Source organism: Mastigoproctus giganteus, chromosome 10 (genome assembly GCF_048544385.1).
Source record: "Mastigoproctus giganteus isolate SK-2022 chromosome 10, ASM4854438v1, whole genome shotgun sequence".
Taxonomy (NCBI): Eukaryota; Metazoa; Arthropoda; class Arachnida; order Uropygi; family Thelyphonidae; genus Mastigoproctus; species Mastigoproctus giganteus.
The window spans coordinates 100224775-100239704 of record NC_143584.1 but is presented as its reverse complement, the minus strand read 5'-3'; the positions used below and the strand labels follow the sequence as shown (position 1 = coordinate 100239704).

General features: G+C 37.2%; 1 protein-coding gene across 2 annotated transcripts in view; it reads left to right on the top strand.

Moving 5' to 3' along the window:
- ACC (acetyl-CoA carboxylase) overlaps positions 1-14930 on the top strand; it is a 1497654-nt gene that overhangs the window by 556303 nt on the left and 926421 nt on the right. For both annotated transcript variants that reach the window (XM_090383551.1, XM_090383552.1), the window contains one exon: positions 2807-2897. In XM_090383551.1, the coding sequence (XP_090239677.1) occupies positions 2807-2897 (91 nt within the window). The remainder of the gene's footprint in view (positions 1-2806; positions 2898-14930) is intronic.

Genomic DNA, 14930 nt, shown 5'->3' with positions numbered 1-14930 from the left:
TCTTCTGTCTTTCCGGCACCACTATGTCAGAGCAGATCCTTCCTGAATGCAGCATATTACTGAACAGCTGCATGCTATAGAGTTAGCCTTGGATTGCATTAGTAAATGCCAAAACCAGCAGTTCATTTTATATTCTGATTCTTTGAGCATCTTACAGGCTTTACTGTTAGTGAGATGTAATCCCTACCCAGTTCTGTCTCAAGTCCAGCAGAAGCTCCACTCTCTCTCCATGAACACGAATGCGACATCTGCTTCTGTTGGATTCTGAGCCACATTAGGATTAGGGGAAATGATTTGCCTGACACTTCAGCCAAATCATAAATTATGATAGGCAGCAATTATTCCCAATAATAATTGCTGCCTGTCAGCCCCTATATAGACTACAGGCAAATAATACACCAAAAGATTCACTCCCAGTGGCAGGATTCATGGAATAGATAGACTACAAATAAATTACATCAGCTAATGCCTGTAATTGAACCGTGGCAGTCTAGTCTGCACAGGAATCACAAAGAGGAAGTTGTTTTTGCCCAGACCTGCATAGGACACAGTCATCTAACACATTCCTATTTGCTGAGGGCTGATTACCATCCTATGTGTTAGTCCTGGGATAAGTTTTATCACTGAGACATATTTTAATTGAGTGCCCAGATTTTATTGATATGCATTTTACCGCTTTTACCAATCTGACTGAGCCGTATACACTCAGTCAGATTTTATCAGACAATGACCACTTGTCATTTGTTTGTTTTTTAATTTCTACAAATTGTTAATATTTACCAATATATATATAGTGTTGAGCATTTGTTTTTAGTTGCTATGCTTTATTGCATTTTATGTATTTAACTTTCTTGATGTTGTGACCTTTCTGAAAGGGTCTGTAATTTTTACAGTGTGGTTGTGGCACACCATAGCCTTAGTTCCTTTTGCACCCATAAAATCCAAATGCAATCTGACATTCTATGTATACCTTGTCCCATTCAAGTTAATTATTATTTTTTTAATTATGGATAAAGAGTCATTACAGAGTATTGTGTTTCATAACTCTTTCATCTTTACTTTTCGCAGGCAAGGGTGTTGAAGTACATTTGAATAAAATAGATTTGAATTTTAAACAATGTTTGTTTGGTTACTGTAATGAGGACTTCTTTCTACATAATATAACGAGGATTTCTTTCTTCTTTATGCTGCAAGTCAAGACAAGCAACACAGATTAAAAAACTCATTGATATAGTCATTCACTAATTGTGGATGCATTTTGGTAACATTCAAATTGAGTATGTAAAAGGAAGAATAATGATTTCAAGCATTATGTTTTAATATTGCTAATTGAAGAATGATAGAAGTACAGTAGAGTGTCAGACCTCTTCTGGATAGCCAAATTTTCCAGATAATCGAATCGAAAATTTCTACAAAAATTTTCGATTCAATTATCGAAAAATTTTCCAGATAATTTTTCTGGTAAAATGAATTTAATCTTACCGGATTATATATTATTACCGGATTAATTAAAAAAAAAAAAAAAAAATATATATATATATATATATATATATAAAAACCAATCTCGGAAAGCAGAAACACCCATCCAGGCATTTTTATGATTTTTATGATTTTTATACAAAACAGGAAAATTAGAAAGATTTTTAAATGCTCTCAGTTTTTCGACTTACTGATAACGAGCATGGACAATCTGTGTGCCCCAGTGGCATTTGCACACGTAGCAATTGTAACTCTTTCTTTTCTTGTCTTAAAACTTGGTGCAGGCATTTCTCTTTTAGTGTGTAGGGTTTTTCTCGGTAATGCTTTCCATAATAAACCCATCTCATCAACATTATAAACGTTTTCATTCTCATTATTTGCTATAACTGAAGCAAGCTTACTTTTCAAAGGACACCGCTGCCAGTTGGTCTGCAGATAGTTTCTCACCTTGAATATCTAGTTCATATGTATTGTGTCTCAGTTTAAAGTTTTTCAGCTAACCTCTACATGTCTTAAAATCTTCGCTATATCTTAATTTTTGATTAAAATCTATTTTCACACAACATTGAGTTCTGAAGGGTAAAAAAAAAAAAAGGTTTCAACATCTTCTTTTTCCTGCTAGATCCTCCTTCGCTGTCCATAATTGACACAAATTCTGTTATATCATTGGAATTTTTCTTGATGTAAATTGAAGTCCCCACATTATTTGGAGAGATTTCCTAAATTTTCACCTTTTCTAATTCTATTAATAATTTCCGTTTTTTTGTTACATTGTTAAAACTGTGCATTTTCTTACCGAATATGGAGCAAACTAATCTCAAATTCACTCATGGTTTCCGAGAAAACCCAGTAGTCTCCTTGATATTTTTCTACAGCACATTTCTGAAAGTCACATAGAATTCTAGAGATCACAACCATGAAACAATTTGAAATTTTTGGTTTAATGGGCTTTTTGTTTGTACAATCTGTTATAAATGTGTAATAAACTCAATCTTTCACTTATTAGAATCAAAATTCAATTTTCAAACGTGATCACTATAACTGGTGCTTACTGTGTACTACTGTTAATATAAAAAAAAGAGAGAAAGATCAGCCTTTCAAATTATTCCAGATAACGGACATTCCGGATAACCAACATTATACTGTATAATCTTATCAATTTTTAAAAATAAAATTTGAAAATTTTAAAAATATTGCTGTATGTTTTCGTATAACTTGTTTATACTTTCTCCACAAACGGAATTTCTTATTTGCAAAGTTTTGTATTGAGTCATTTCATTTTACTATTACGTTTTGAATTTATTTATATTTTTATTTTATTTCCTAGTATTCATTTCATTAAACGACCTGGTGCAGTTCTTGAGGCTGGAAGTGTTTTGGCTCGGCTAGAACTAGATGATCCATCTCAGATGAAGAGGGTATAGTATTCTTTATGTAATTTTTAAGTTTAGAATTTATTCACTATGCCTATACGTCATCCTTCGATTTGCACAGTTTCTTATTGCACAATCAGGTTTTTACTACTAAAATTTTGGAATGCACAGTAAGAGTTTGACTGCTGTGTGATTTTTCGATTTTCAAAAAAAAAGTTTTCTTTTCAAATGACATTAAATGATTTTTTGTGGACACAATCCCATTCATTATGAAAATGACAGTTCATTGCTTTATTCACTATTTCTTTTGTACATAAAGTTGTGTTTTACAATATAGGTACATTATGTTCCCTTCACATGGCCCAAAATGAAGAAAGCTACAATGAAAAAAAAATTTTTATTTAAATAAAAAATTTAAAATGATTGAGGACTTAGCAAATGGTGTAATGATTGTGGTGTGGGCCAAGAAATACAGCATAAATGAATCTAACATATAATGAATTAGACAAAATGCTGAGAAAATTAAAAATTCAGTTACCTGCACCAAATCATTGGATATAGGATAGAATATTTCTCGGTGATGTCTGTACTTGTTAGAAGGAGATGAGATTGCTTCTACAAGGATGGGATACATGTAAATAGAAAGAGAGCAAGAATATTTGCTGATGCTATCGAGGCAGTTTTATGTGGGTTTTAAAACTGCTAGCTTCGGTCGGATACACAGACTAATTGGTTAACAGTAGCTGCAGACAGAAGTTAAAGCTTCTATTGGAATCTTGCTTCTATTGGAACATGCAGCAGCCTGGAAAGCAATGTACTTGGGATTTCAAAGCCTGCTGTGGGTCATCATGAAACAATCAAATACATGAGCTGTGTTGGGGTAACTAAGAGTAAGAACTGGTCGAGGTATTCTTGCATGTACACCACTTTTAGGAGCATAGTAAATAAATTGGATGAATATGGAGTGCTGATCAAGTCATCAAAAGCAGACATTTTAGGAATATCAGACACATGGTTACTCAGATATAAGGGATTCAGAATTGGAATATGGGGAGTAAATTTTTACAGAAAGAACAGATAGGACCGGGGAGGGTTTAATGCTCTTACTTAAGAAGCACATAAAATATAAGGGATTGCATTCAGTTGACATTCATGACCAGTATAATTTGAATAGTTTTCTTGTGACATAAGCACTGGGAAAGGAAAAATGAGAGAAGTAGGGTATTATAGGCTGATGAGTACAATGAACAACTTTACAGAGGAATGGAGTGGGATGATATATCAGAATCCTATAATGTGGGATTTTATCTTTCCGAATATTGACTGGAACTTGTGAGTTAGTCACTCACACACTAGCAAGACTTATTGGCTGTCTGTGTTTTCTGCAGCAGTACGATAGAGCATTAACAAGAGAGCAATACCCTTCATCTGGTTATGAGCAGTGATCCTTTGTGCATTATGCATTAATCTTCATGTATAAATCTGCAGATAAAAGAAGTGCCAGCTCGCAGTGATCACAGTGTATCGATTTATGAGTTACTTAAAGATGTGACTAACATCAGGGGGTAAAGGGAAGGGTTTTTTATTTAGTAAAGGATGCTAGAGTGGTCTCAGACAGTTTTTAAATTCTGTTCAGTGGGATCAGCTAATGATGTTATCAACAAGAAATTCTAAATGGGAAGAATTCAGTGAAATAATCATAGAAGCTACTATGCTTTTCATAGCAGCTAAGAAATACTGATTAATTCATCAACCTAAATGGATGTCAAATGAACTGTTGAGTCGTGTCAGAGAAAATAAATTACCTTCTGTTACCATCTCATATAAATTATGAGATGGTAACAGAAGCCTATGGTAGATATATACACTAGTGTACAGTCAAGTCACAATGGAAGTTAGGCAAGCCAAGGCAGATTAGCATTAGCATTAGTAGAGGCATATGATGCAAGAAAGCAGGCTTATACAGCATCAGCAAAAAAAAAAAAAAAAAAAACACTCCTTCCTGTTTCACACATCCATTCACTCCAAAGGTTTCTCTAGTTCATCCTTCAATTTATTTAAGCTATTAATTCCACAATGACTGATGAAGTTTGCTCCATAAATCAACCACCTGCTGGCCGAAGGCAAATTTCCGCACATCTAATCTACAACCGTCTTCCCTGAATTTGAATTTATGCCCCCTCAGGTTTGTAATCTGAGCAAGAGGAAGAATCATATCAGCACTTAGCTTGTACAAAATAATCAAAAAATATTCAATGCTTTAGACACCTCAATCAGATCAAAGGTGCCTAGTCTCTGGATGCTGCAATTTCCAGAACTTAAGCCTTTTTTGGTAAGAGCAACCCTTTGTTTCCTGTATCAGTCTTGTTTCCCATCTTTGTGGTGTCCCAGCAACTCTACATCTTTCCTAAAATTAGGCCACCAGACCTGTATGCAGTACACAAGGGGTTAATCACCTCCTTATCCCTGCTAGCAAAATTCCTATGTATCATTGACAAGATCTCATTAGTTGCTATGGTAGCCTGTGTGCACTGTTCACAAATATTCTGTAACATACCACACAGTTGGTATGTTACAGGAAGTCTTGGGTAGATATAAACTAATTGTTTGTGTACAATGAAGTCACAAAGGAGGTTAGGCAAGCCAAGGAAGATTAGCATTAGTAGAAGTATATGATGCAAGAAAGCCGGCTTATGACAGCATCAGCAAAAAAAAAAAAAAATCCCATTTCATCCATCCATTTGTCATAGATTATGAGAAGTCTTTGGCAAAGAAAACCAGCAAAGACTTCTTTGCTTATAATTATAGTAGAAGGAGGATGGAATTACATTGGTCCGCTTGGTGCCGATGGTTTAACTGGTGATGAACCTGCACAGGTGGCTGGCAGATTGAATATGTATTTTGCATCTACATTGAAGCATGAGGGCTTCTTTAGGAAAGCAGATGCCAGAAATTTATCAAGTACTAACAGCGAGCTGAATGATTTTCTTTTAATTGAGAGGAAAGTGGAAGAGAAATTGTTGAAGGTAAACATAAAAAAGCACCTTGGGTGGATAAAATCTATCCAATATTATTAATTATATAGTATCGGTGTAAATAACCATAGTTAACCCATAAACTAGAGCTACGTATGTAGTGTAGAGGGCATCGTTTTAATTGTATCTCATATTGTGGTTGCTTTCACAACGAGATAGCTGCTATTGCATTACTCCAAATAAATAATGCTTCTCTAGTAGAGAAGACTACTGTTATTTATTTTCAGTGGTACCACCACCACCACCCAGACGATCGTTTCGAAGCTATTGTATGTATGTATGTGAATATCTACTCGATTATCCACTTGTCCCTATTAGACTTAGAAAAGCAAAAAGTAGAGGGAAAGTTATAGTAGGAGGGGAAGAGGAAACAAAACGATTCAGAAGAATGAACGGGACAGTAACTCCTTCAACTCACACCACTCAAAAACTCATAAATTCCTCGAATAGGCAACGCTTCTCCAGTAGAGAAGACTATTGTTACATTCTCGGAAACTCCGTGATTATCTGGTTCCCCTGGCGACCGTTTCAAGACTATTGGTCTATCATCAGTGGGCGGGCAGGTACCCAGGTAATACAACAAGCCATCACAGTTGCGAAGTTATATCCACAATATGAGAGATGCCAAAAGGGTGTGGTAGTAATGTATTTTGAAAACGAAATGCACTAGGCATAATCCTTATGGGTTTTGGTAATTAACTATATAGTATCGGTGTAAATACACCATAGTTAACCCATAAACTCGAGCCACGTATGTAGCATAGAGGACATCGTTTTAATGGTATCTCATATTGTGGTTGCCTTCACAACGAGATAGCTGCTATTGCATTACTTCAAATAAATAACGCTTCTCTACTAGAGAAGACTACTGTTATTTATTTTCAGCGGTACCACCACCTAGACGATTGTTTCGAAGCTAGTGTGAATTTAATGTGAAAAAAAAACCCATTGGACCAGATCTATTAAACCAAACAAATGAATTATAAAAGCCAAACCTAAATCATGAAAAATCTTAATTCAGACGATCATTTCAAAGCTATTTGTGAATTTAATGTGAAAAATAACCCATTGGACCAGATCTATTAAACCAAACAAATGAGTTATAAAATTTAAACCTGTATCGTGGAACTGTTTTGATGAGAGCCTAAGAGAACTAGATTTTTATCAAGAAAACTGAATTTTGTAATAAACAAAAAACAAACAAACTGGGTGCTTTTTTTTTTTTTTTCCCTCCGAATAACTAAAACCAGTACTTAAGATGAACCTCATCACCAACCAAACTGCACAGAATAGGTGGCTCTCTCCACCTTTTCAGAAACATATCAGACCCTAAATGCCATTTTTCCGATTGTAAAAACCTTTGCATGGAAGTAGACATTGTTTGTTTCAAGTCCCAAAGATATCCCCTAAAGGTCCCAAACCTTTTCCGTTTTCGAAGCTTCCACACATGATATTTTGACTCTGTAATTAAAAATATCGTTAAAATTTTTTTTCTTGCCCAAGGGATGATCGAATTGCAAGTAAATTACCTCCTCCGTTGTGAACTGTCTTATCCTCAAAAATCTACAAATTCTCTTCCAAACTTCCTGCACGAATTGACAGTAATAAAATAAATGGTACACTGTTTCAATTTCGGTATAAAATTCGCATAATCTGTTGTCTGTCTAACTAAATCTATACGTGATATCGTTCACTGGTATGTTTCCGTAACCAACCCTCCACGAAAAATCAATATGCGATGGGTAGTTTCCGCCAATTTTTAGATTTTTAAAAAACAACTGCGCATTATAGTTTCCTAAATTTGGATTTTCTGAGTTAAACAATGTCCAGTAGAGTCATTTTAAACCACCCTTAAAAGGATCTATATCTTTCTCCCTTAACTGCGTGCACATATCCCGAATTTTTTTGTAATATATAGGAATTGTCTCTGCTTTTGTCCCTAGATAATTGCCGCCTTTAATTAAGGCCGTATTAAATCCCATAAAATATTTTATCAGTACCGCTACTAAATGGTTAGATTGCACTATATTAGCCACATCCAGCAGTCTCTTACAGCTACACCTCAAATTAATTTTTGGAATACTTAATCCCCCATCTTCCCATGGTAAAAATAAAAATTTCTGCGCTATCTCTTGCTGTTTTCCTCCCCATAGAAACTGAAATGTTGGAACGTAAAATTGTCTCATTGTCCCAGCTGTGATTCCTGTTATAAACACCGTGTATAAGATTATAGGAAGAATTACGGTTCTAACAATAATGGATTTGTTCTCAAAAGAAAATTGTCCCACTTCCCACTCTTTTAACACGTTCGCTGCCGGTCATCAGTCAGCATGCTATCGTCAATAGCGCGGCACAGAAGGCGGAGACTGTCGCCAGAAGCCGACTGTGTTTCCATAACCAAAAAGCTTGAAAATTGGTAATAAGGGATTGTTCGGTATACCATATCAATATTTAAGTGTCGTATAAGCAGTTTCCAAAAGATTTTGAGATTCACGCGCCAGCGCGTGATAGGCACTGGAGGTCAAATTTGGCTTTAAATGCCGCATCACGCGCTGGCGCGTGACATAAAAACATAATAATATAGTTTGTAAATAATAAAACAAAAAACATGGTAACATTAAGAAATACGTTTTATTTCATACCGAACCAATACAGATTATAAATACTGTGTGTCAGAATGTTACTTATGTATAATTTTCGCACAATCTAAGCAATAGCCGGGTGATCCTTCACAAACACTGCAGATATAGATTGTATCCTTACGTTTCCCTTCGGAATAGCAACGTTTGCATTGCTTCCTCAATATCTTTCCACCTTTTCTTTCTTCCCGTGGTTTGAGCACATGTTCCAGTTCAGGTACATGATGCACAGTATGAGGGAGATCAGATGGCTGTTTTAATAAAGATCTGATCACTGATAAACGGAAGTCATAAAGTTGCACCTTGTTATGTGAATATTTATTATAGATATGGTGTGCATTTATCATTATTAGTTGCAAAATATGCATAAATATTTTTGTAGGCCACCTAATGGTTTTCCTTTCGCAAGGATAATAGGCAAGCATTTGATCTTGCTTGTCAATGCCTGACATAAACCTATTATACTCAATTATAGGCAATGGTTTTGCTTTCAGTTCGCCTCGTTTGTTCTGCATTTCCACCATATCATTTTGGTATTCTGTAGATATGTAACTGACATCTCTTCTATCCTTCCACTTAGCAATCATTACACCACGGGCACACCTTGATAAAGTTTCTCCTTTCTTCAGTTTTTTTTCTCGAACCTCTTTCGGAAATGTTTTCCTATTACTTCTGATTGTCCCAGTACAATGTGTTTGTCTGTCAGCGAGACACTTAGCGAGTTCATAGCTATTGTAATAATTGTCCATAAATATGCTATGCCCGACATCTAACATCCCATCAAGTAAGTTCATGACGACTTTTTGTGCATGTCCTTTTCCACCAGAATCATCCAACATACTGGTATACACTTGAAATTTGATAACCATGCCAGTAGGCGTTGTGATCATATACAACTTGATGCCGTACTTATGGCGTTTGTTTTGAATGTACTGTCGAAAAACAAGCCTTCCACGCCACAATATCATAGACTCATCTAAGCTAATCTCACGTCCTGGATAATATATTTCCGACATTCGTTCATTGAACAGATTCACCATTTTCCGAATTTTATATAGGTGATCCCGTGGACATACCTCTTTCTTTTCTGGATTTTTTGCAAAATGCAAGGCCCGCAGTAATAATAAAAAACGATTCCTGCTCATGTTGTCTGCGAATACATGTAATCCGAACAGCTTATCTGTTTTCCAATAATCTTGTATGCGGTTCAGTCGAATGGTTCCCATATGTAAAATTAATCCTAAAAATACCAGCATTTCATCTCTAGTGGTGTCCTTCCATGCATTTATTCGAGAATGTTCTTTATTTTCTCTGGGAAGAAGTATTTCATGAGCATAAACATTTGTTTGTGTAATTGTTTCATCCAAGATATTGTCGGTTAATAAATGACGAAAGTAATCTATTGGATTCTCACCTGGCACGGGTTGCAGCAAAGACTCGGATTTTGTGAAACGAAACTGTTTCATCGATGTTACGTCATTTTCCCACACAACGTTTTCCAACTTACAGGGATCCTGCAGTGAAAGTGTAGCCTCTTCCACAATACCTTCTTCATCTACACTTTCCGAATCCGAAGCGTCCTTTGGAGGGATAAAATCTTCATCGTCGTAACTGACGTCACTGGAATATACGTCAGATAAATCCTCCAATATTTCTGCAATTTCTTCATCTGTAAGGGATTTTTTATAGTGCACTTTCCTTCTTTTCGGGCCCGACTGGCCTGCTAAACTGTCATCTGCACAACTCATATTACAAGGCTTTTCCTCACGTCATGTAACAAAATATTCAACACCACATACAACTACATATAGTTTAAACCCTTTACTTGACGCCAAAACAAATATAAACAGCAGAAACACAATGCCAACTGAAGTTGACAACTTCATACAAAAGTCTAGTGAATCCCGCGCCCGCGCGTGATTGGCTACTGGGTAATGATGCCACATCCCGCGCCAGCGCGTGATCGGCTCTTCAATACTGCTGCGACATCACGCGCTGGTGCGTGATCGGCAGCGAATGTGTTAAACTTTCCCGTATTTTAGTGATGAGCCCTCCTACAGGTAGCATGGGACTCTCTCTAAACGGAACACCCAATATTTGAATCGATTTATTCGACTCCACTTCTCGTTGTGGTAAAGGCCGATGTACCCATTCTCCTAACAATTTGATCCTAGTTTTATCTTCGTTTATGTTTAACCCCGACTTTTTACCAAAAGAAGTAACGAGTGACATAAATTCTTCCATCGCATAACTCGTAGTGAGAGTGGCAGTAACATCATCTGCATACGCTATACATTTACACTGCTCTGCCGGCTTTGGCAACAGTATCCCCCGAATGGCCTCAGTTCTGTCTATTCTTCTCAGTAGTGGTTCTAGTGCTAACGTAAATAACAAAGGACTAAGCGGACATCCTTGTTTTACTCCCCTATCAATTTTAATGTTTTTCGAAATTTCTCCATTTATCAAAAGTCTTGTGCTACTACGTGTATATAGATTTCTCAGGACTGTAAACAACTGAGATCCTATGTTCGTATCTTTAATTATAGAGAAAAGGTAGTCGTGGTCTATTCTGTCGAAAGCCTTTCTAGGTCGATTGCTATTAACGCTAAATTGTAACTCTTTCGTTTCCGATATTCTAATATATCTTTTAATAGCCAAAGGTTATATTCTATCCGCCTCCCCAGTATACTGTAGCACTGTGTGCTCCTAACTACCTGGGTTACGTCGCGTTTTAACTTAGCTGTCAAAATCTTTGCAATATTTTGTAGTCATAATTTAGCCTTTCTAGTGCGATCTATCCTAGTTTCTATATTATTGGCTATTCTGATGGCCGCTCGTTTCCCCGGAATTTTTTCCCTCCAGATGTCTACCAAGTCCCATTTAGTACACAGCTCGATTAATTCACAAAACCCCCCCCTCGTACCATGATGTGAGGTACCCCCCAGAATTTTGTCCATAATGGGGTCAGGAACGCAGTTCGAGTCCCCTGCCATTACAACCCATGAAACAGTTTTCCTTTCTAAAGTGGAATTTGGACTATAGACACAGATTAGTATAATTGTGTGCCCCCCATAACTCCAATCCACTGCCACAACCCGACCTTCTGTATCCCTACCCGCCAGTCGTACTGTCCCTAAAATTGGAGGAACCACTACTATTCCCATCCCTGCGGATCGATTTGTCCCAAAGCTCCAAAATCCTAACAACCGGTATCTGCTTTGAAACTGCTGGATGTCTGCTAAACTTGCGAAGTGGGTTTCTTGTAGAAACCAAATCTGCACCCCATGTTCATTATAATTTGCCCTATCATCCTTTGTTTGTTAACAACTCTCAGACCCTGTACATGTAACGATTAAATGTTATTCCTGACATTATGAGCACAACTTTACTAGAACTTCTGCTAAGATATTCCTATGTTCAGCATTTAACTTTAATTTGTTATTGGTGAGCAACACAGTGAGATCTCCAACATTCTTGTTTCTAATATTGGAAATAAAGAAATCTCCCCAAGTGAACTATATATTTACTACTTCACCCTCCTCTTTTTCATTCCAAAGAAAAATCGGTTCACCTTGAGTTTTGGCCCCGGGTGCCAAGCGTTATAGTGATCAAGTGTTTCTCAGTGATTTCTAGAGCGTTTTTCACGAAGCTGCAGTTTTTGTTCATTTATAAAAGTTTTCTTAAGTTTTCATTAAATAATAGTAAACTTAGTCTTACGATCTGTAACTAAGTTTCAGAAAGGCAAATCACTTTTCTTTTTTCCATTTAACTAATATACTAACTTTTATACCGCTTGGTCACTCTAGTGGCACTGCTCCTGCCTCCCCGTGGCAGGGCCGGTAACCTGGGAGAAGAAATCCACTCTCCCAGGGCTGAAAGGAGCAAAGATGGATAACAATGTTTCCACCTTTAGAGCCTCCGAGCTCAAAACTGGCGACAAAACACACTGATGACGACTTTTCCCAACCCAAGAGATTGAAAACAAGTCCTCAAGAGGAGATACCAGCATTCCTCATACTGCACTCTACATCAGACCAGCCTTTGAGTAAATTGTCCCCATTCCTTGTGCAAAAATGCTTAGAAGCTGTCGTAGGTTCACCAAAATCAGTAAGGCGACTCCAGTCTGGGGATCTTCTTGTAGAGACCATGAAATCCCAGCATTCTACAAAGTTATTAAATCTGACAACTTTCGGCGGACATCCAATAAAAGTCACTCCTCATGCCACCCTAAATTCCTCTAAGGGAGTAATTGCAGAATGGGACCTATTAACCGTATCAGAGGAGGAAATAGTCAAAGAACTACGAGAACAAAGAGTCATCCAAGCCAGGAGAATCATGACTTGTAAAGATGGTACTCTCGTTCCAACAAGGAGCATAATCCTCACTTTTAGCTCTTCCATCTTACCAACATCTGTCAAAGCAGGCTATCTCCATTGCTGTGTCCGACCCAACATCCCAAACCCAATCAGGTGCTATAAGTGCCAAAAATATGGACACTCTCAGACGGCATGTAGAGGTGAGGCAATATGTCCTAACTGCGGATCAAAGGAGCACAACCAATCCGATTGCAATGCTACCACTCCTCATTGCCCAAATTGTAAAGGGAATCACCCAGCTTTCTCCTATGCGAACTATGGAAGCAAGGGAAAAAAATACAGAAATATAAAGTGGAGAACAAAGTCACTTATTCAGAGGCGAGAAGAGAAATAATCAAAATGGAGCCAAAGCGTGCCACAGCTGCTAAACAGGTCCAATCAGTAAGTATCGAAACAGATATTACAGTACCTTCTAATACATCTATCACGAATTGGGCATGATCCATACTCACTTCTCCCAAACAGTGTCAACTGAACAAGCCTCCAATCTCCATTCCAGCCAATGCATCTTCAACAATGAAACCAAAAGCTACAGAAACCCCAATGGTGCATCCACAGATTTCAGCAGAATAATTCAGATGATGGAATTTTAGAACTTCACGCAACCGATGAGATGGACCCGACACGTCCTTTCTTTCCTAAGAAAGACAAAGTGAAAATAGAGAGGTGTAAACAAGCTACAACCAAAAAACAGTCTGAAACAAAACAACTAACAAGAATGCATAATGGAAAGAATTCTTCAGTGGAATTGTAGAGGCTTTCGTAATGCAAAAGACGACTTGCATGATCTCGTCAAAAGCTATGAACGAGCATGTATATCCCTACAAGAAACCTGTTTACATCCACAAATGTGTCCTACCATTAAAAATTATACCATGTTCAGAAGAGATAGGAGTATCAACTCGCCGGCCCGTGGAGGCATGGCGGTTCTTGTTAGAAATAATATTCCATCTAAGACTGTTGCTCTTGAGACTCCTTTTGAGGTAGTGGCAGTGTGTGCAGAAATTGGCATGGCTATTACAATAGTATGTATATATATTCCTCGAAATTCCTCATTCTCCTCAGAAAATCTAGAAAATCTAATAGACCAGCTACCACCTCCTTTCTATTTGCTCGGAGACTTAAATGCTCATCATTCGCTGTGGGGTTCTATAACAATCGACAAAAGAGGTAAACTAATAGAAACTCTACTCGATGTGTGTCAACTTACCCTTTTGAACACTGGTGAGCCTACCTATATTCATTTTTCTACAGGATCCATGAGTGCAATAGACCTTTCAATCTGCTCTCCCTCCATATGTACTAATACGGAGTGGTCTGTTCTTGAAAATCCACTAAATAGTGATCATCTACCAATTCTCTGCAAGCTGCAAACGGGTAAACTCCCCTTTTCCGGGTTGTTCCAAATGGAAATTTCGTAGGACACATTGGAACGAATACGCTTCAAATGTTCAGTTAGATGATGAAATAATTCAACTCCAGCCCATAGATTATGTCACACAACATATAACTAATCAAATATTACAAGCTGCCAACTCTACAATACCAAAGTCCTTGCCTGGGAAATGCAAATGCAATAATTACTGGTGGAATCCGGATTGTACATACGCTAAACAGGAAAAAAATATGGCTTGGAATTTGTTCCGCCAATTCCCCACAACCAGTAACCTAATTAGTTTTAAAAGAATAAAAGCCAAGTTCCGCCAAATAAGAAGGAAAGCAAAAAAAGAAGCATGGATTAGCTTTTCCTCTAGTATAAACAAGGACACAGATATCAGACTCATCTGGAAGAAAATACAAACACTTGATGGCAAATATATCCAGTCCCCGGCTTTAATATTAAACTGGAAAAAGAAAGGAGTTGTCCTCTCCGGAAGAAATTGAAAATGCCTTAGCCGAATATCAGGCGTATCCACCTACAACCCAGTCTTTCAGCAAATTAAAAAATCATCAGAGCAGCATAAGATCAATTTGTCCACTAGATTTTCACACCCGTACAACCAGCCATTTACATTAACAGAACTTTTA